Genomic DNA, 20,393 nt, shown 5'->3' on the forward strand with positions numbered 1-20,393 from the left:
TTTCTGGCTTACTTCACTTAGTAGGATTATCTCGAGGTCTGTCCATATTGCTGCAAAGGGCATTATTTCATTTTAATGGATGAGTAGTAATCGATTGTTATATATGAACCACATGTTCTGTATCCATTTATCTGTCAATGGACATTAAGTTTGCTCCATGTCTTGGCTGTTGTAAATAGTGCTGCTTTGGCCATTGGGGTGCATGTGTCTTTTTGGATTATAGTTTTCTATGGATAGGTGCTCAGGAGCGGGATTGCAGGATGAGATAGTAACTCCTGTTTTTACTTCTTTAAGGAACCTCCATACTGTTCTCCATAGAGAATTTACTTTCCCACCAACAGTGCAGGAGGTTTTCCTTTTCTCTACAACCTCTTCCATTTCTCTCCTTTGCCTTTCTATTTATATATATTCACGATAAGAGAAACTTCCTAAAACACAGGCTTATGTATGGTCGTCCATGAAAACCATCAGGAACTATTGCCTATGGGATAGAGTCCGAATTCCTTAGACTGTTTTTCAGGAAACTCCATAATCTGACTCCGAGCCATCTGTGCAGCCTTGACACTCACTATTCCCGACCTACAGCCCTGTAAAATTCCACCACTTTCCACAGATCACCAGACTCGCCTCTTTCACGTTTCCATCTCTATATCTTCCTCTTTCCACGGAAGATTTTTCTCTGCTCCTGCCTCAGCCCAAGTTAGATTGGTGCTTCAAGACTCAGCTAAATAGGGGAGTTCCCAGTGTGGCTCAGTGGGTAACGAACCCAACTAGTATCCATGAGGATGCAGGTCGATCCCTGCATTCACTCAGTGGGTTAAGGATCCGGCGTTGCTGCAAGCTGTGGTGTAGATTGCAGATGCGGCTCTGGTCTGGCATTGCTGTGGCTGTGGCTGTGGCTGGCAGCTGCAGCTCCAGTTCGACCCCTGGGCTGGGAACTTCCATATGCCACACATGTGGTTCTAAAAAGCAAAAAAAAAAAAGACTTAGCTAAACTCCAAATTCTTCCTGGAATGCTATTGTTCCAAGGATAAGCAAAGTAGAACACCTTGCTTCTTTATGTTCCCAAGGAATTTTATAGTCCTGGTTTTGCCTAATAATTATCAACATGCTATTCTAGTCATTAATTTGCTTTGTTTTTACTTTCTAATATCGATTGCTTGAGGATAGAGATTTGCTTCTCGAGCTGCTTAACAAAAATACCATAAACTGGGTGGCTTATCAGAAGTTTATTTCCCCGGTTCTGGAGGCTAGAGAGTCCAAGATTAAAGCCCCTGCGATTTGACATCTGGTGAGAAATCTGGTTCCTGCACAGTACTTTCTTGCTGTGCCCTTAACTAATGGAAGGGACTGGGGTTGCTGCTCTCTGGAGTATCGTCTGTGAAGCACTAATCTCACTCAGGAGTTGGAGCCTTTGTGACCCAGTCACCTTCAAGAGGCCCCACCTCCTAACACTGTTACCTGAGTGGTTTGGGTTACAACATAGGAGTTTCTGGGGCACAGAAAGATTTAACCTTTAGCAGGATTACATCCAGTTCACTTTTGTATCCCCTTCATGAGCCAGCACTCCATAAATGTTTGTCAAAAGGGCTAGAAACCTGATGTACACGTTCCTCTGAAGAACTTGTAACAGCCAAATAAATGCAATGGAGAAATTTAGGTCAGAGAAGATTTTCAGACTCCAGGTTTGATTTTTTAATAGAACTGCTGGGCAATAGCTATGGATGTCCTAAATAATCTCAGCTCCTTCTGTTCAGTATTTCTTAATGGACAATTAACATTGCCCAAGACTTTGTGGGAAGTTCTGCCTAATTTGTCAGAGACAAAACCCGTCATCATCTCTGTACGTCGTTTGGAGACCACATCAGAATAACAAATGCGAAAAATATAAAATTTTAAGATAATTAGGGAAAGGTAGTCGTGGACTCTCCAGTGAAAGCGAATGCAATATGAGAGTCAAGAATTATTGTTAATTTTTTAGATATGATTATAGGAGGGTGGTTATGCTTTATACGTTTATTATAAAAGCTTTATTGAGATAGTTAACGTGCAATAAACTTAATCTAAAGCTTACAATTTGGTGTGTTTGGACAAGTATAGAGCTGGGAAACCCTCACCATAATCAAGATTATGACCCTATCCCGTGGCACCAAAAGTTTCTGGGTTTTCCCTCTGCTGCCACTCATCCTACATGCTCCCCCTTCCGCATGCACCGAGGCCCCTCCCCACCCATTAGTTTACATTTCCAAGAAGTTTATGTAAGTGAAATCGCACCGTGTGTGCCCTTTTTTGGTCTGGTTTCTTTCACCCAACAATTATTTTGACACGTATCCTTGTGGTGTGTAGTGATAATTTATTTCCTTTTACTGATGAATGAAATCCATTTTATGGATATAACAGCTTGCTCATCCATCCTCCTCATTGATGGACATTTGAGTTGTTTCTAGACTTTAACTGTTACAGTTAAATCTGTGAAGATTTATGTACAAATTGTGTGGAAACATGCTTTCATTTCCCTGGGGTGAGCACCTCCAAGTGAAATGGCTAGATCATAGGGTAGTTGTATGTTTAACTTTTTTAGAAATTCTCAGTTTTTCAAGGGATTCCCAATTTAATTTTACATTCTCAGCAGCAATGTATAAGAATTCCAGTTCTTCCCACATCCTTACTAACCCTTCGTATGGTCAGTCTTTTTAGTTTTAGCCATTCTAATAGGTGGGTTATGGCATCTCATTTTGTTCTTAATTTGTGTGCTTTTAGTGATGAATGATGTTGAGCATCTTTTCATGAACTCAGTTCTCATTCTTATCTCTTCATTGCTGAAGTGTTTGTTCAAATCTTTTGCATATTTTAAAAATTTTGGTTGTTTTCTTTTTATTCTTTGAGTTTTGAGAGTTCTTTATATGTTATTTTTTACAGCATTTTTGTCAGATAAATGACTTGCAGATAGATACTTTCTTCCAGACTCTGGCTTGTCTTTTCATTTTCTTAATAGTAGCTTTTGAAGATTTTTAAAAATTTTTTGTGGCCATGCCCATGGCATGTGGAATTTCCTGGGCCAGGGATCAAATCTAAGCTGCAGTTGCCCTGTACACCACAGCTGCAGCAACGCTGGATTCTAAACCCACTGCAGTGGGCTGGGATCAAACCCACACCACCGCCAAGACGATGCTGGATCCTTAACCTACTGCGCCACCTTGGGAATATTTTTTATTTTAATGCAGTCTAATTTGTGGACTTGTTCTTTTATGGATGGTGCTCTTGGGGTCATACCTAAGAGATCTTGGCCTAATTCAGGGTCATGAAAATTTTCTCTTATGATTGTTTCCAGAAGTATTGTGGTTTAAAGTCTTATGTTTAGTCTGTGTTCTATTTTGAGTTAAAAATACAGATATCCAAGATAAAAAGAACAAACTAGTGGTTACCAGTGGGGAGACAGAAGAGGGGAAGAGCCACATAGAGTAGAGGTATGAGATTAAGAGATACAAACTACTATGTGTAGAATAAGTAAGTAACAAGGATATATTGTACAGCACAGGTAAATATAGACATTACTTTGCAATGACTTTAAATGGAGTATAATCTATAAAAATATTAAATCACTGTGTTATATAGCTGAAACTGATATACTATTGTAAATTAAAAAACCATATGGATACTTAATTATTCCAGTATAATTTGTTGAAAAGATTATTTTTTCCCAGCAAATTGCCTCTCCACCTTCATTGAAAATGTCCTAATATGTGTGGCTCTATTTTTGGACTCTATTTTGTCCCATTGATCTGTTTATTTCTATACCACACTGTCTTGATTAATCTAGCTTTCTAAGAAGCCTGGAAATCACAGAATTTCAAATTTCTTTTTCATAGTTGTTTTGGTTAGAGTAGAGATTATTTTTATTTCCATATGGATTTTAGGATTAGTTTGTCAATTTCTACCAAATGAAAAAGCCAGCTGGGATTTTGACTGAGATTGCATATAATCTGTGTACTTCTTTGGGGTGAATTGACATTTTTACTGCACTGAGTCTTCTGATCTCTGAATATGGTATGTCTCTCCATTTAAGTTTTTTAAAAAATTTCTCTTGGCATTGTTTTATAGTTTCTCTTGTATAGGACTTTTACAACTTTTGTCAGATTTATTCCTAAGTATATCATATTTTGGGATGCAATTGTAATGGTATTAGTTTTATCATTTCAACTTCATCTTGTTTGTTACTGGTACGTAGAAAGAAAATTGATTTGTCTATATTGATCTGTATCCTGGAGTCTTGCTAAACTGACTTTGGCATTTCAATAATTTTCCTCTACTTTCTGTCAGATTTTCTACAAAGATATTTATGTTACCTCTAAATAAAGACAGTTCTACTTTGTTTTCAGTCAGAGTGCTATTTCTTGCTTGATTCAGTGGCTAAAACCTCAAGTAGAATTTCAAACAGAAGTTATGAGAGGAAGAAATTTTGTCTAGTTCCAGACCATTGGGGGAAAAAATCAGGCTTTCACCATTACCTATGATGTTAGCAGTAGATTTTTCATAGATGCTCTTTATCAGATTGAGAAAGTTTCCTTGTATTTCTACATTGCTGAGAGCTGTGATTATGAACGAATTTTAGATTCAGTCAGGGATCGTTTCTTCCTAATAAAATGATCATATGGTTTTTTCATTTTTATTGTATTAATATTATGTTACATTGATTTACATGATTTTCAGATATTAAACCAACTGTGTCCATGCCTGAGATAAACCTCATGAGACATTATCCTTTGTATATGTTATTGGGTTTAATTTGCTAAAATTTTGTGTAGAATTTTTTTACATCTATGTTCATGAGGAAAATCAGTTTGTAATTTTCTTCTCATGTAATATCTTTGTCTAGTTTTGGTTTCGTAATAATGTTGATCTAACAAAATGAGTTGGGTAGCAATCACTCCTCTTCATGAATTTATGTGTTATGAGAGTTCCTGTTGTGGCTCAGCAGGTTAAGAACCCAGCATGGTGTCTGTGAGGATGCAGGTTTGATCCCTGCCTGGTCTTGCTCAGTGGATTAAGTATCCAGCGTTGCACAAGCTATGGCATCAGCTGCAGATGCAGCGTAGATCTGGTGCTGCTGTAGCTGTGGTGTATGCCTGCTGCTGCAGGTCCAATTTGATCCCTAGCCTGGAATTTCCATGTGCTACAAATGTGGCCCTAAAAAGAAAAAAAATAATAATAATTTATGTATTATGTATTATTTCTTCCTTAAATGTTTGGTGGAACTTACCTGTGAAATGACTGGGCCTAGAGTTTGCTTTGTGCTATCATTTTAAATTGCATATTCAATTTCCTTCATTGGTGTAGGATATTCAGGTTATTTATTTCTTCTTGAGTAACCTGGTAGTTTGTGTCTGCTTCATCTAATTTGTTGAATTCATTGGCATAGCATTGCTCATAATATTCTATTATCCTCTCAATAATTGTAGATTCTATAATGATTCTACATTACTTGACTCATTCCTGATATTGGTTATTTATATCTTCCTTTTTCCTGATTAGCTTAGCTGGGGTTTTATCATATTACTTATCTTTTCTCAAAATCAGATTTAATTTTATTGGCCTTATTATTTTTCCATTTTCTAAGCTATTGATATTTGTTCTGATCTTCATTGTCTGCTTTCTTCTACTGCTTTAGATTTAAGTTGCTCTTTGTTTTTTAATTTTTAATTTTTAATTTTTTTTTTTTTTTTTTTGCTTTTTAGGGCAGCACCCATGGCATATGGAAGTTCCCATACTAGGAGCTGAATTGGAGCTGCAGCTGCGGGGCCTTCACCACAGCCACAGCAAGGCAGGATCTGAGCCGCATCTGTGAACTACACCACAGCTCATGGCAACGCCAGATCCTTAAACCACTGAGTGAGGCCAGGGAGCGAACCCGCATTCTCATGGATACTAGTTGGATTAATTTCTGCTGCACTACAATGGGAACTTCTTAAATTTTTAAGGTGAAAGCTTGGGAAATATTAACATATGCACTTGCAAACATGTATGTTTCAGTGTTGTTGAGGGAGCATGCTAGAAATGTCTTACTCAAATCGTCCTTATCCTTTCTGGTATTCTCTCTACTTTTTCTACCAGTTGTTGAATGAGCAGTATCAAAATCTTTGACGGATTTACAGATTTTTCTATTTTCTTTGCAGCTCTGTCAGGTTTTGATTCATGCATTTTGAAGCTTGGTTACTAGATGTATAAACATTTAGATTATTTTGTTCTCCTAGTGAATTGACTCCTTTGTTATTATGAAATAACCTTTGTCATGGCTCTTCTTTGTTCCATTTTTTTCCCCTTTCTCTGCCTTCTTTTGGAGTAATCAAGTAATTTTCATGGTTCCATTTTATCTCCTTTATTGGGTTATTAGCTATAACTCTTTGTTCTCTTACTTTACTGATTGCTTTAGTGTTTCTGGAATATATTCTTAACTCATTTCAGTCTACCTTCAAGTGAGATTATACTATTTGACATACATTGTCTAGAACCTTACAATGGTATACTTCCTTCTCCCCTCCGAGTTTGTGCTATTGCTCACATACATTTTATTTTTACATGTGCTCTAAACTCTACAATTCATGGTTTTTATTTTTGTTTAAACTATTATTTTATTTTAATAAACTTAACTTTTGAAGAATTTTAAATAATAAGGGAGAAGACTTATATTAACCACTTCCAGTCCTTTCATTTTTTTGTGTGTAGATCCATATTCCCCACCAGTTATCATTTTCCTTCTGCCTGAAGGGTGTTGTTTAACCTATCTCATAGTGCACACCAGTTGGTGATGAATTCTTTCAGCTTTTGTATATCTGAAAAAGCCTTTGTTTTGAGAGATATTTTTGCTGGGTATAGAATTCTCAATTGACATTTTTTTTTTCTGTTCTTTCTTTAATAATATTGCTACACTCTCTTCTCCCTTTCATTTTTTCCTAATAAGATACCTATTATTCTTATTTTTGTTTCTCTGTATTTTATGTGTCTGTTCTGTTTACCTTTAGAATTCTCTTCCTATCACTGGTTTTGAAAAAAATTAATTCCTGTCTCTCAGGGGTCACTGCCTTTCATTATCTAATGTACAGTGTCTTGAAAACCACTGTTTCATATATGATACAGAAATTTTTAGAAATTTGATTTTTTTTTTTTTGGAAAGTATGTTCTTAACCTTACTATTTGAAAATAGCATCCCTTTCTTCTTTATTGTTAGTTCTGCTAAATCTCTTTCAGAAAGACAATGGCTTTATTTTTCTGCATATTGAATTAAAAGTTTATGTCTCTGTTCCTGAGCCTTATTCACACTTGTCTGTATGAAAGGCTAGCCATTTCTACTTGTTAAAATATCAGAAATTGTTTGTCACTCTACCATCCTGCTGTTGCCTGAGTAAACACAACTATTTCTCATTTCTCTGAGATCCAGATCTTTATAGTTTGGTTGCTTGTTGAAAGTGTAGCCATCTTAGTCTGTCTACTACCTCTCCCATAAACGAAGACTAGTATATTCTATAATATCAGGTTTTCATTTTTTGTCACACAGGGAGAAACTCCAAAGACACTCTTGGGATTTCTCTCACTGCAGTGATCAAATTATATTGAAAGATTTCCACTTGGGTTTGGTGAAGTCTTTTATATTGTCTAAAAATACATGAGCTAGATGTAACTTCTGTCTTAAAAGATGTAATAATCAAGACCAGTTGATATCAGTGCTGGCAAACACCCATCAAACATATAGATCCTTGTCAATACCTAAACAATCAAATAAAAGTTAAAGTAGTGCTAGACATTTAAGCTTAAATAAGTGAATACCTATATTATTCACTTATATCTCATATTGATCTTTAGGTATACCTGAGATGTTGCAGAGTGGAGTTACATACACTTTTTTTTTTTTTTTTAGTAGAGGTTCTTGTTGCTTCCTCCCACTCCCTTCATCATTCTTATTTGATGGTGCTTGGGAATGTGTATTTTGTTTCCAGTTCCCCTGGTGATACTGTGCAGGCAGGCTTGAAAATTACTGTTTTATTTGACATTCCTTCCCAGGAATTTCATAGAAAATGTTTTATTTGACATTCCTTCCCAGTATTTCATAGAAACATGTATTTAAAGATGACTTTAAATGCCTTTAAGCACCATTTAAACAAAATTAACAAAATTTGGTAGATACTTCTTTTTTTTTTTGATACTTTTCTAAAATGCTTTTTATGCCTCTCTGCCTCTTTAAATTGTATGCTGCACACAATTTAACTTTCTTTGGTGATTGGAGACTATCATGCCCGTTGTAATGAACATTGGTTCTTGTTCAGTGATACCTCTTGGGGCTATTGAAGTACATAGCCCTGTTTACCTCTTCGCAGTCTGACCCATATTGCAATGCTTTTTGAGCTGGGTTTTATTTCTGGTGGTGTTTCTGTCTTTCTTACTGTAGTCTGTTGGCCTCTACTTCCGGCTGCTTATTCAAGCAACCCTCACTTCCTCTTTCTGATTTATTTGTAAATAAGTTAAAGGAGCTAGCCTCTAGAACCTGAAGATCAAGATTGTTATAATTGCAGCTAAATAAAGTGTGTGTGTGGGGGGTGGCTATTCTCACATGGAAGAGTGAACATGGAGATGGAATTTCTAATGTATGAAGCAGCTGTTGGTATAAGCCTGTGGACGGCCTTGGTCCTGAACAGATTTCTCTTATGTATAGAAAACACATCACTTAGTGTCTCTGAAATTTCTAATTTAATCTATGGGGTCACATTTGTTAAAGGATTATTACTTTATAAGGGGAGTGATGTATAATTTATTAAAATAACCCTATGGGGAGATAGCAGACTACATTTAATAAACTGGAATACCTGCTGGATCCATTGACTGCTCCCAGCTGATTCTCACATTATTTCAATAGAGGGGGAAGATGAAAACAATTGCCCTTTATCTAATGTTTACTATGTTGTACTGAGTGTCTCTCAGCTGAAAAACAATTCTGTTAACCGTTCAATTTAAGCTTTGCTGGCAGGTAGGTGATATTTAATTCTTAGGAAAACTAAAGTCCATTAGCTGTAGGAGGCAAAGGAAGGGTTCATCTACCCCCTTCTCTCCAACCTGCAGTAAAGCCTGGCAGGTAAGACAGTCTTCCCTGAGCTGCCCAGATTTGCCTCTTCTCCCTCGATGGGGTACCTACAAGGTAGACGGTAGAGAAAGGGGGCTCCAAAGGGGTTCTTTTTGCATCAAACACATTAATTTTCCTTTTCCACAGTGATAGTACAAAGACTCCTGCCAGCAGCACTTCCATGGCTGTTTGCTGATTGGGTTTCTCGATAGCCACTAACATGACCCTCTCTCAATGGGAAAGCAGATTTATTTCAGACCCCAGGGTGAGGCATAGCAATAGAATACCTTACACAAGTCCTACTTTTAAATGAAAGAGAAAGGAACTCAAGGTTCCTGCCCAAATCCCCTGCCTATGCCTTGGAGGAGCTCTGACGGATGTGGGCTTCTTTCCCTGTACCCAGCAGGAGGAACTTCATCAAAAACCCTAGTACTGGATTCTTGAAATCCTGACTGTTTTGCTCCGCTGTTCTCTTCTTTTTTTTAAATCATTTGCCTTAATGTATAGTTCTTACCGCCAGACAAATTTGGTATACAGATTTTTATCTTATTTTGAAACCCATCACTGATTTTAAAAAGCAAAGCAAAATCAACTTCCAAATCTAACATAGGAAGATTAAAATAAGTAGTGGGGGGGTCTGTCTTGGGTTAACTGCTAATTAACATGAATAATATTGCAATAAAGCATTATGTAATTATTTCAGCTTTAGGCTGCATCTCGGATGTAGAGCAAATTTTTCTTCAGGGTCTTACTCTGGTCTTACATTTCCTTCCCTTAAATCATTTTGCTTTTTAGACTATTTCTCATCCAGTTCCACCTTTGGATACCTATAACAAAAAGCAGCCCTTCATATTTTATGTATTCCTGCTTGAAAACACACATAGTAGGGTTTAGGGTTTAGGGAACAGGGGTGCACAATGGGGCCCCATGGCCCCTTGGTCCTTTGTTGAGCCAGGAAAAACAAACTGGATGTAGGGCTAGTTTGACAAAGTTATTGGTTTCCCAAAATCTCTGCCAAGGAAATGTTTGACTGTAAAGCAAAGCATATGTAGTATCTTAAAAAAAAAATTTAATTCCTCAAACATTTACTAATAAGGTAGGACATAGACATCTCCCATTTAATTAAAGAGAAGAATTTTAAAGTAAGTGAAAATAAGGCATTATAGATTAAAGTCATGACTAACATTTATACAATGTTTTATGCTCCCTTATGGTTGGTAGGTGGCAGTCAGACATGATTCCCATTTCATGGATGTGAAATTAAGCCAATCACCTGAGACAGGCAGAACTGAGGCTCACACTCTGGCTACCAGACTCCATGGCCTGTGACCTTCCCACTAAGTCAGGCATCTGTGTAATGTGTAGCCATTGGGTCTTTGAGACACAAAAGGACAGAAACTCACTGGGATTATTTAACTACCTTTATCCTCTGAGACAAGTAGTCCAAAGTTCAGCTACTTCCTCATACCGAATGATACTTAGACTAATACTTAATTCCACTCTGTCATCACTTTCCAAGCACGTAGGGACACCCTGATTTCTTAACTTCTTGGCCAGATGCCAGGTATACAGCAAAATGGTCAAAGCATAGACATTGGAGTCAAGACAGCCCCAACTCCAGTCTTGGCTCCTGACAATTTGTGCAGCCTGGATGAGGTACACATGTCTAGCAGAGTAAGTGATCAATGGATGTCAACAATTATTATCAGCAAGTAATTTGATAAGGCATTAGGCACTGATTCAGAACATAAGAGCAAGCTGCTTGGTGAATTTTTTATGTTTGCTAAAGTGAACTGGAATTTGCAGTCCAAGAACTTACTGGTTAGTTGTATCCAGTATTCTGCCATTTGTGTTCTAAATTGCTAAATATATGGAAAAACAAGAATGGAATAATAAATACATATTCAGCTATAATGGAAAAAATAAAAATAATTTTAATTAATTAACTAATTAAAAAACACTAAACCAGCTATAATGGAAAAAATAAAAAGCATTTAAATAAATAAATTTTAAAAAAGAAAGAAAGAAATATTGGTGCTCTCTATAAAATCTTCAGTGGGGATTATCTCTCACATATCTTGTGTTTTCTTGTGTTTTCTCTTGTCTTCCTCCTCCGTCACCTCTGTTGCTGGCCATTGACACTTTTTGGACTAGACTTTCTTTATAAAGCAAGCTACTCTCATTCTCAATTCATCCCCTATCTTGGTTCTTAAACAATTTTCAGGTTGTTTTTTAAACGGCTGATATGCCTAAGTTATAAATTGTCATCGTCCTGTCCCCTTCTGGAGTATCTTTTTTTTTTTTTAATTGAGTTAAAATACACATGTAATATTACTTTCAGGTGTCCAACATGGTGATTCGATATTTTTTATACTTTATGAAATGATCACCACAATATATTGTTACCATCTGTCACCAAAGTTGTTGCAGTATCACCCTATGTGTACATGGCATCCCTGTTATTTATTTTGTAGATGAAAGTTTGTCCTCCTAATCCTCTCCTCCTATTTCACCCAACCTACCACCCACCTCTCCCCAGCAACCATCATTTTGTTTCCTGTATATCTGAGTCTATTTCTGCCTTGTTTTGTTTGCCCATTTGTTTTGTTTTTTAGATTCCACATATGACTGAAATCACACAGCATTTGTCACTCAGCATAATACCTTCTAGGTCCCTCCACATTGTTGCAAATGGCAAGATTTCATGGAACATCCTGATCCATTCGTGCTTACATGTATTTATATATGTTCAGAAACATTTATTGCAGACTTTATGGGATGGGTTATGTGCTGTGCTGGAAATAAATTATGAGGCAGACACAGTTCTTTCCTCACAAAATTAACAACTCAGCAAGATGCTGGGGGCGGGGTGGGGGGGAGGCGAGTGGACATATGTAACCATCTGGCCAACTTAAACACATCCTGAAACTTTACTGTTTCTAGGAAGTGTCATATGAGCACAGAAAAGAAAGGGTTTTGTTTTTTGTTTTTTGTTTTTGTTTTTTGTTTTTTCATGAAGATGTCTTTAGATGACTTGAGAGTGGGAATGGTCTCATTTAAATTAGGGTTCAAAAATTGAAATAGGGGAGTTCCCGTCATGGCGCAGTGGTTAATGAATCCGACTAGGGACCATGAGGTTGCGGGTTCGGTCCCTGCCCTTGCTCAGTGGGTTAACGATCCGGCGTTGCCGTGAGCTGTGGTGTAGGTCGCAGACGCGGCTCAGATCCCGCGTTGCTGTGGCTCTGTTGTAGGCCGGTGGCTACAGCTCTGATTCGACCCCTAGCCTGGGAACCTCCATATGCCGCGGGAGCGGCCCAAGAAATAGCAACAACAACAACAAAAAAGACAAAAGACAAAAAAAAATTGAAATAGAGTATTCTTAGGCAAAAAAAAAAAAAAAAAAGAACCACAAGAGAAGAGTCCTGGCAGCTCACAGGAGATTTGAGAGTCTGTGTAAAGGGGGCATAATCTGCTTTACAGCCAGTGACAGGAGGTGAGGGTAGGGAGACCAGGAGCCAGTTTGTGAAAAGCAGTAAAGCCGGTTCCAGGAAACCACTGTGAAAGAGTTATTTCAGGATGTACAGATTTTCCTTGATTAAATACTGCGTTTCAGGGGAGTTCCCATTGTGGTGCAGTGGAAATGAATCTGACTAGTGTCTGTGATGATGTGGATTAGATGCCTGGGCCTGCTTAGTGGGTTAAGGCTCCCGTGTTGCTGTGAGCTGTGGTGTTGGTCGAAGATGAGGCTCAGATATGATGTTGCTGTGGCTCTGGTGTGGGACAGCAAGCAGCTGCAGCTCCCATTCCACCCCTAGCCTGGGAACCTCCACATTCCATGGATTCGGCTCTAAAAAGCAAAAAAAAAAAACAAAAACAAAAAAAACTGCATTTCAGATAGGTTTTGAATTGGTGGGAAAAGTTCCCATTTTCTCACTCTTTCTCAGAGTAAAGTTAAATTAAGGTCTTTCATCAGCCCTACAATATTGTATCAGGAGCAGATGGCAGCCCCGGGCAGAGCAGATGCTCTGGCCCTCAGCATAGGCATCTCGAATCTGGCGTCTGGGTGGGGTGAGGGGGCTACAGCTGTCTGCTTTCTGTCTCGCATGTTTGCAAATGCCCAATTCTTGCTGTGCCGCCTCCTATAGTTGGGGTGTACATCCTCTCTCTACAAAACTGAAATGCCCTGAATGTGCATTTCCTACTCCTTCTGGCTCTTGGAGCAGACACAGTGTCATGAAGGCCACATCCTCAGATGTGGTGAGAAGGTAGGTCAGTGCCCAGAGTCCCTGAGCAATATCTCCACCATGAGCGTTCCAAAATTCTGCAAAGTCCGGGTTCCCATAACAAGAGTATTCATATATATTGTACCAAACCCTAGCATCCAAGCAGGAGAAGACTTTTAGCCTTTGACTTACAAGAAAAATAGCTAATTGGAGTTCCCATCATGGCTTAGTGGAAACGAATCCGACTAGGATCCACGAGGATGCAGGTTCGATTCCTGGTCTTGCTCAGTGGGTTAATGATCTAGCGTTGCTGTGAGCTGTAGTGTAGGTCACAGACGTGGCTTGGACCCCGAGTTGCTATGGCTGTGGCATAGGCTGGCAGCTATAGCTCTGATTGGACCCCTAGCCTGAGACTCTCCATATGCCATGAGTGCAGCCCTAAAAAGACAAAAAAAAAAAAAAAAAAAGGAAGAAAGGAAGGAAGAAAGAGAAAGAAAGAAAGAAAAAGAGAGAAAGAAAGAAAGTGACTAATGGTGAAAATCCAATTTCCTAATCTTGTGACCAAATTACAAAATAAATATTCTTTCCTCTGCCCAGAATGCTCCTTCTGCCTGTATATATATGTATACATATATATATATATATATTATATATATATATCCACACACACACACACACTTAAATTCTAAGTTTCCTCTGAAGCTTTCCCTCCCCCTTCCCAAAAAGAGTAGCACCACTCCTGACCCACCCTTAGAATTGCTCTCATTCCCGTAAAGATTCATTATCCACTTAGAGCTTTCTCCTCAGTAAGACTGTAGCCTCCTTGAGGAAGGTTCTTTTGAATTCCGAGCACTTAGCACAATCCTTAGAACACAGTGGCATTTTAGCCAGTAGTTGATGAAAAGAATGAACCAGTGAACAAGGCTGGTCTTGATCCTAAGTCCTGGGGCCCCTACCGCTGCTTACAGAGCCACACACTAAAGAACAGCAGTGGCCCACTGTACTTTTAAGAGTCAGCAGAAACTTTTAAAGAAAAATGAAAAGTAGGAGTTCCCGTCTTGGCTCAGTGGTTAATGAATCCAACTAAGAACCACGAGGTTTTGGGTTCCATCCCTGGCATTGCTCAGTGGGTTAAGGATCCCGTGTTGCTGTGAGCTGTGGTATAGGCCTGCGGCTACAGCTCCAATTAAACCCCTAGCCTGGGAACCTCCATATGCTGCAGGAGCAGCCCTAGAAAATAAATAAATAAATAAATAAAAAATAAAAATAAAAAGTAGGTTGCTTGGAGGGTTGAATGAATGATAAGAAGAGACAGAGCCAGAAGCAGAGAAGGTAGCTGGGATATTAAATAAGGCAATGGCATAGACGTGATCAAGGGCATAGTTGAGGCTAGAAGAGCATTTTTCTTCCTTTTTATTATTTTTCCAGGAGGGAGCATCTTCAGCATGGTTGAATTTGAATAAGATCAAATTACCTCCTGATGGGTTCATGGTTGGCAGGGAGAGCTCAAAATCAGATTTAATTTTTTCTTCTTTTTATGGCCACACCTGCAGGAAATGCAAGTTCCCTGGGCTAAAATGCTATGTAGGAGTTCCCGTCGTGGCTCAGTGGTTAACGAATCTGACTAGGAACCATGAGGTTGCAGGTTCGATCCCTGGCCTTGCTCAGTGGGTTAAGGATCCGCCATTGCCGTGAGCTGTGGTGTAGGTCGCAGACACGGCTTGGATCCTGCGTTGCTGTGGCTCTGGCATAGGCTGATGGCTACAGCTCCGATTAGACACCTAGCCTGGGAACCTCCATATGCCGCATGAGCGGCCCTAGAAATGGCAAAAAGACAAAAATAAAAATAAAAAAATAAAATGCTATGTAAAGGGAATTGTCCAGTTGGTGGCCTTTTGAATTTGGCCTCTGTCACTTGTGATGCATCTGAGAGGTACCCATGTGGTTGCCTGTGTTCATATTGTATGTCTGTTCACCACCTGATGGCCATTTGGAATTTTTCTTGCTTTGGGCTGTTTTGGGGCTGCAGTGACTATGTGCATACAGGTCTTGGGGTGACCTGTGTCCTCATTCCTCTTGGGCAGATAACTAGGAACAGGATTCCTAGGCTGGTATTCTAAGGAGTTTAGTTTTTATTTTATAGGTTTGGAGGATCCGTGGTTTATTTTATATATTTAGGAAGATCCTGCGGACAATGTAGAGAGGGGACAGCCTGGCTGCGGGGAGACGGGTCGGGAAAGTTGCTTTTCTGTCAACCTTATGGCAGTCATTGCCACTTCCTTTGCTTGTTAGTGGAGCGGGTCAAGGACATGGAGTCACGTGAAGATTCCAAATCTGTCTTTATTGGTGATCAGCTTCTTCTCATGTGCCGTAGTCTGAAAACATCTTCTTCTGTGGACCAAGTGGAGATGAAAGGGAGTCAACATTTAATTGTTATGTAATTGATGTGTGTAATGTTCGTCTTTTTTCATGGCTTTAATTGTTCTTTTATTTTCCTTCTTTTCCATTTCATTTGCTCTTAATGTTTCAGCCATGGCACGGGAGGTCAGGATTTGAAATGTAACTGGTTGCTGTTTTCCCTTCTTTGTGGTTTTGGAAAAGGGTAAAACGCTTGTAATGGCACTAACTGCCCCCTTCCCCAAAATTATAAAGTTTATAAAACATAGACAGCTTCTTCCTAAACCATTTTTAAAAAATCCAAGTTCAAAGTTCCCGTGGTGGCTCAGTGGTTAACGAATCTGACTAGGAACCATGAGGTTGCGGGGTCGATCCCTGGCCTTGCTCAGTGGGTTAAGGATCCGCCGTTGCCGTGAGCTGTGGTGTAGGTCACAGATGCGGCTCGGATCCTGCATTGCTGTGGCTGTGGCATAGGCCAGCAGCTACAGCTCCAACTGGGCCCCTAGCCTGGGAACCTCCATATGCCACAGGTGCGGCCCTAGAAAAAGACATTAAAAAAAAAAAGAAAAATCCAAATTCAACAAAATTAACAAATGGAGTTCCCACTGCAGTGCAGTGAGTTAAAAATCTGACTGTAGTAGCTCGAGTCACTTCGGAGGCACAAGTTCAATCCTTGGCTGGCTGGTGCAGTGGGTTAAAGGTCAAAACCGAGGCTTGGATTCCATCCCTGGCTTGGGAACTTCCATATGCCACTGCTGTGGGTATAAGAATAAAACAACAACAACAACAAAAATAACAACCCATGTGAGTACTTCTGGGTCTAGTTTAAAAAGACATTAACGTGATGTAAATCAACTGAAAATTAGAAGCAGAGGATTTGTTCAAAGAGATCTTAGGAGAACTGGCCCAAGCCACTCATTTGTAGACAAAAAAACTGAGGCCCAAAGTGCCTGAGTGACTTCACCCCTTCTCATCACCAACCCTGAGAAGCCATTGCTGTTTCTATAGCAAGACCACGTGCTTCCCCAGATGAAGAAGGAAGAGTTCTCTCTGTTTTCACAATTGCGAACATTGCCTTAGGCTTTTTATACACTTAAAAATAAAAGTCGTCATGATAGGACAAAACTTGAATTTCAAAAAGATGAGCCGTATTAGCAGCTATTCAAGAGGAAGGTATATGAAAAGATGAGACAAAGTTATTTCTCTCGGCGACAAAGGCTTTGAGATTTTTATATTCTATTTTGGGGATGATATTGAAATATTTTGGCACTAAGTACGGTATGACTATTTAACAGACATATTTACTGTTGACTGTTCTGGATGTCCTGAGCTGCCAATGGTTTTGTTTTGTTTTTCTTTGTAACTGTATCTCATGGTAACTTTAACTGCAAACATGGGAGGTACCAAGGGAGGTGCTGAAATCTCAGTGGCTACTTGGGTGATGTTCATTTCCCCACGTCCGGGAGGTTGCGAGGATTAAAGGAGACGTGTAAAGGCTCTGGCCTGGAGACTGGCACACGGTGTGTGCTGAACAAAGAGGAGTCTGCTCCTCCTGCTCCTTCTTTGCCCTGTCGTACTTGCCTTCTCTAACCAGGTTTGCCATTTGGAAAGAGATGTATATGGTACCATCCTCTGAAATAGGGCACATCTGAGACAGAATAGATTTGTGAGCCACAGCGAAGTTCATTTCTGATCCGAGCTTGAATCTCCTGTGTCCATAGGCACCTGGGTTTATGATTTTTGTGTGGCAAGGGAAAATTAACTAGTTAATATGTATCTCAGTTTGGAAGCCCTTTAGAGGCTGAAGACAACCCTGAAGAGTACGATATGATGCAGCCCAGCAGAGGGCAGGAGACTGGAAGGAGAACCAGGAGAGCCAGCCACACGGCAGTCCAGGAGGGGGGTCCTTTTGGGAAGGAGAGAGAAGTCCATTGTGTCCGATGCTGCAGTGGGCCAGGTGGGATGGGAGAAGAAGCGACAAGGGACCTTGTAGAGAAAGACAGCCCACGCGTTGTCAGCTCTCAGATGCTTAACACTTACTGTATGTGTGCTTAACGCTCTGCCAGTTGCCCACGTGCAGTACTGATTTAATTCTTGAGAAGACTATCCGCCTGTGATAGATTAGGGAAATAAGCATTGGAAAAGTCTGGCACCAGTTTGGCTCAGGTCACAGAGCTGGAACTCAGGCCCCTGCCATCTGGCTCTTAACCACTGAGCCTCCTTCCTTCCAGAAGACTGGCTTTTGCCCCTGGCGCAGGTGAGGAAGTGAATTCTGTGGGTGGAGAGGGAGCCAGGAGAGGGCGGGGAAGAGAGGATGAGTAGGGGAGAGGAGGCTCATTTTGTCCTGATTGGTTGGTTGGCTTTAGGATGGCAGAGACCAGCACTGTGAAATGTGGACAGAGGCTGGGAGACCTTCAGAGAGTTAGAGGGGGCAGAGGGCAGGTGTGTGTGTGGAGGACAGGGACCTTAGCAAGAGAGCCCCTCCTCCTTCATCACAGAATAGAGCAGAAGGGAATGACTGTGTCGGTCTCATGTCAGAACATTGAGGAAGTTCTCTGACTGTTCTCTCATCTCTCTACCTGAAACATCTGGCTTATGGTTCCACCTTGTCATACCTCTGAGCCCTGAAATAGGATGATTTGCTCTGGGCATCCCTGAGCACTGGGTGTCTGTCTGCATCCATCCACTCCACAGGCTCTGTGGGATATGGACCAGCAGGCCTGCCCCTCACCTGCTGGGTATCACTTGATACTGAGTAAGCCTGAGGATATTTGCATCTAGGACACAGTGCCCCCTCTGCAGGGGCTAATGGTTTGGAAAAGGACCAAGATAAGTACACAAATGATTGTAATAAGTCTAATGGGGAAGAACCACAAAAAAAGATGTATGCGTGGTGCTGTGGACTTCAGTGTGGCGGAGAGAGAGGGAGAGAAAGCAGAGCACTGTGTGAATGATGTGAGGAGTGTGTGGTTGTGAGCTGGTGGTTGAAGGAAGGGCGTATTTTCAACTGATAAGGAATAAGCCAATTTCCTTGGAGAACGCAGCCTCAGAAATGGCACAAAGCTTATTAGGAAAACGTGGGGTGTAATGTGCTAGAATTTAAGTCCATGATGCAACAGCAGCGCCTTGAGTCCTAGACAAGGACTAAGAAATCCTGCTCACATGAGTTTCTTGGGAGTAGCTTCCTCCTTTTATTGTAGGTGTGTTCAGAGATGGGAATCAGCAGCTTCGGGGTTTAGTCAAGGAGCTGAACATAAGCGTGAGGAACCACCTACCATTTTCATTCGAGAAATTAGGTTACTGAGAGTTTCAGGATCCCAGCACCCACCCAGTCTCCCAAGAAAACTTTGAGCCTATGAGGAAAAGGGCCCAAGGCATTTACTGACTGGGTCACTCTGGGGGCGGGGGTGCAGTTTCTGACTGGATCATACTGGGGGTAGGGGCACAGTTTCTGACTGGGTCATACTGGGGGTGGGTGCAGTTTCTGACTGGGTCATGTTGGGGTGGGGGGAGCCATGTGGGAGCCAGGAGTGTACCTGCTCCTCCAGTTATAGGCTCAAGACCAATGTTGGGTTTCTTACTACTTTCGTAAATTACTATTCTTATAACCATTTCTAGACAAAAGAATAAAATTTAAAACCTCTTTTTCTTTCAGTTAAGAAAAAGAAGCCTAAACTATTAAATAAATTTGATAAGACCATTAAAGCTGAACTCGATGCTGCAGAAAAACTCCGTAAAAGGGTAGGTGGCTGCTTTGTCTTGCACGGAAATGGGCAATGGTTTCGTTATTAAATAAACTCAGGCATTACTCTTGGTTTTGTTTAGGGGAAAAAAAAAAATGTCAGAGAAACAACCTTTGAGTAGAGTGGATTTTTCCCCAGGCGCATTAGCATTCCACAGGGAGTGAATCAAATGAAAAGAAAAATTGCAGCTGTAATGGCCAAATAGAAATAGAACTTTACTTTCGGTCAGATGACTTGGGAGTCAGGCCTCTTCCATCACAGTCGAGTTGCGTGGCTTTGGGCAAATCATTTGGTCATTCTGAGCCTGTTTCCTTATTTTTAAAAATGAGAATAATAAGTACTCTTCCTACTTGGTTTTTGTAAAGATTAAATAAGACTAAAAAAGAAAAAATTAGTATTGTCCAGTACCATACAAGTAGGGGTTTTAATTTTCAAAAACCTCGATGCAAAAAGAAAAAAAAATAGGTTAGTCCAATACTCTTAGAATGGTTACTATTAGGGGAAATGACATTAGATTTAAGATTCTTCTTAGTTGGGATTAACTTCATATTCCTCTATTTTCCAGGGTGACTGTTTTATATTTTCCTTTGTCATCAGTTAATTTCAGATATGATTTACATTGTTTCTGGATATTACAAGTCTTTGAAAACAGTGAATTAAAACTAGATTGCAGGTTTCTGTTCTCTTAACTGGGTCATGTTCATCCAATTATTGGGGCAAGTATTTATCCTAATATATTTAATGGTATCTTTATCGCCTAGAGGCATACTTCATTTTCTTGTACATTCTTGTGCTTCACAGATATTGTACTTTTTGCACATTGAAGGTCTGTGGCAACCCTGTGTCAGTCAAGTGTATTGGTGCCATTTTTCCAACTGTATTTGCTCACTTCATGTCTCTTTGTCACATTTCGGTAATTCT

General features: G+C 40.0%; 1 protein-coding gene across 1 annotated transcript in view; it reads left to right on the forward strand.

Moving 5' to 3' along the window:
• Positions 1-20,393, forward strand: part of ASPH (aspartate beta-hydroxylase) — a 176,723-nt gene that overhangs the window by 88,544 nt on the left and 67,786 nt on the right. Inside the window, exon 16 of the mRNA XM_047783864.1 lies at positions 19,385-19,470. Coding sequence (XP_047639820.1) covers positions 19,385-19,470 — 86 coding nt within the window. The remainder of the gene's footprint in view (positions 1-19,384; positions 19,471-20,393) is intronic.

The sequence above is a fragment of the Phacochoerus africanus genome, chromosome 6, assembly GCF_016906955.1.
Source record: "Phacochoerus africanus isolate WHEZ1 chromosome 6, ROS_Pafr_v1, whole genome shotgun sequence".
Taxonomy (NCBI): domain Eukaryota; kingdom Metazoa; phylum Chordata; class Mammalia; order Artiodactyla; family Suidae; genus Phacochoerus; species Phacochoerus africanus.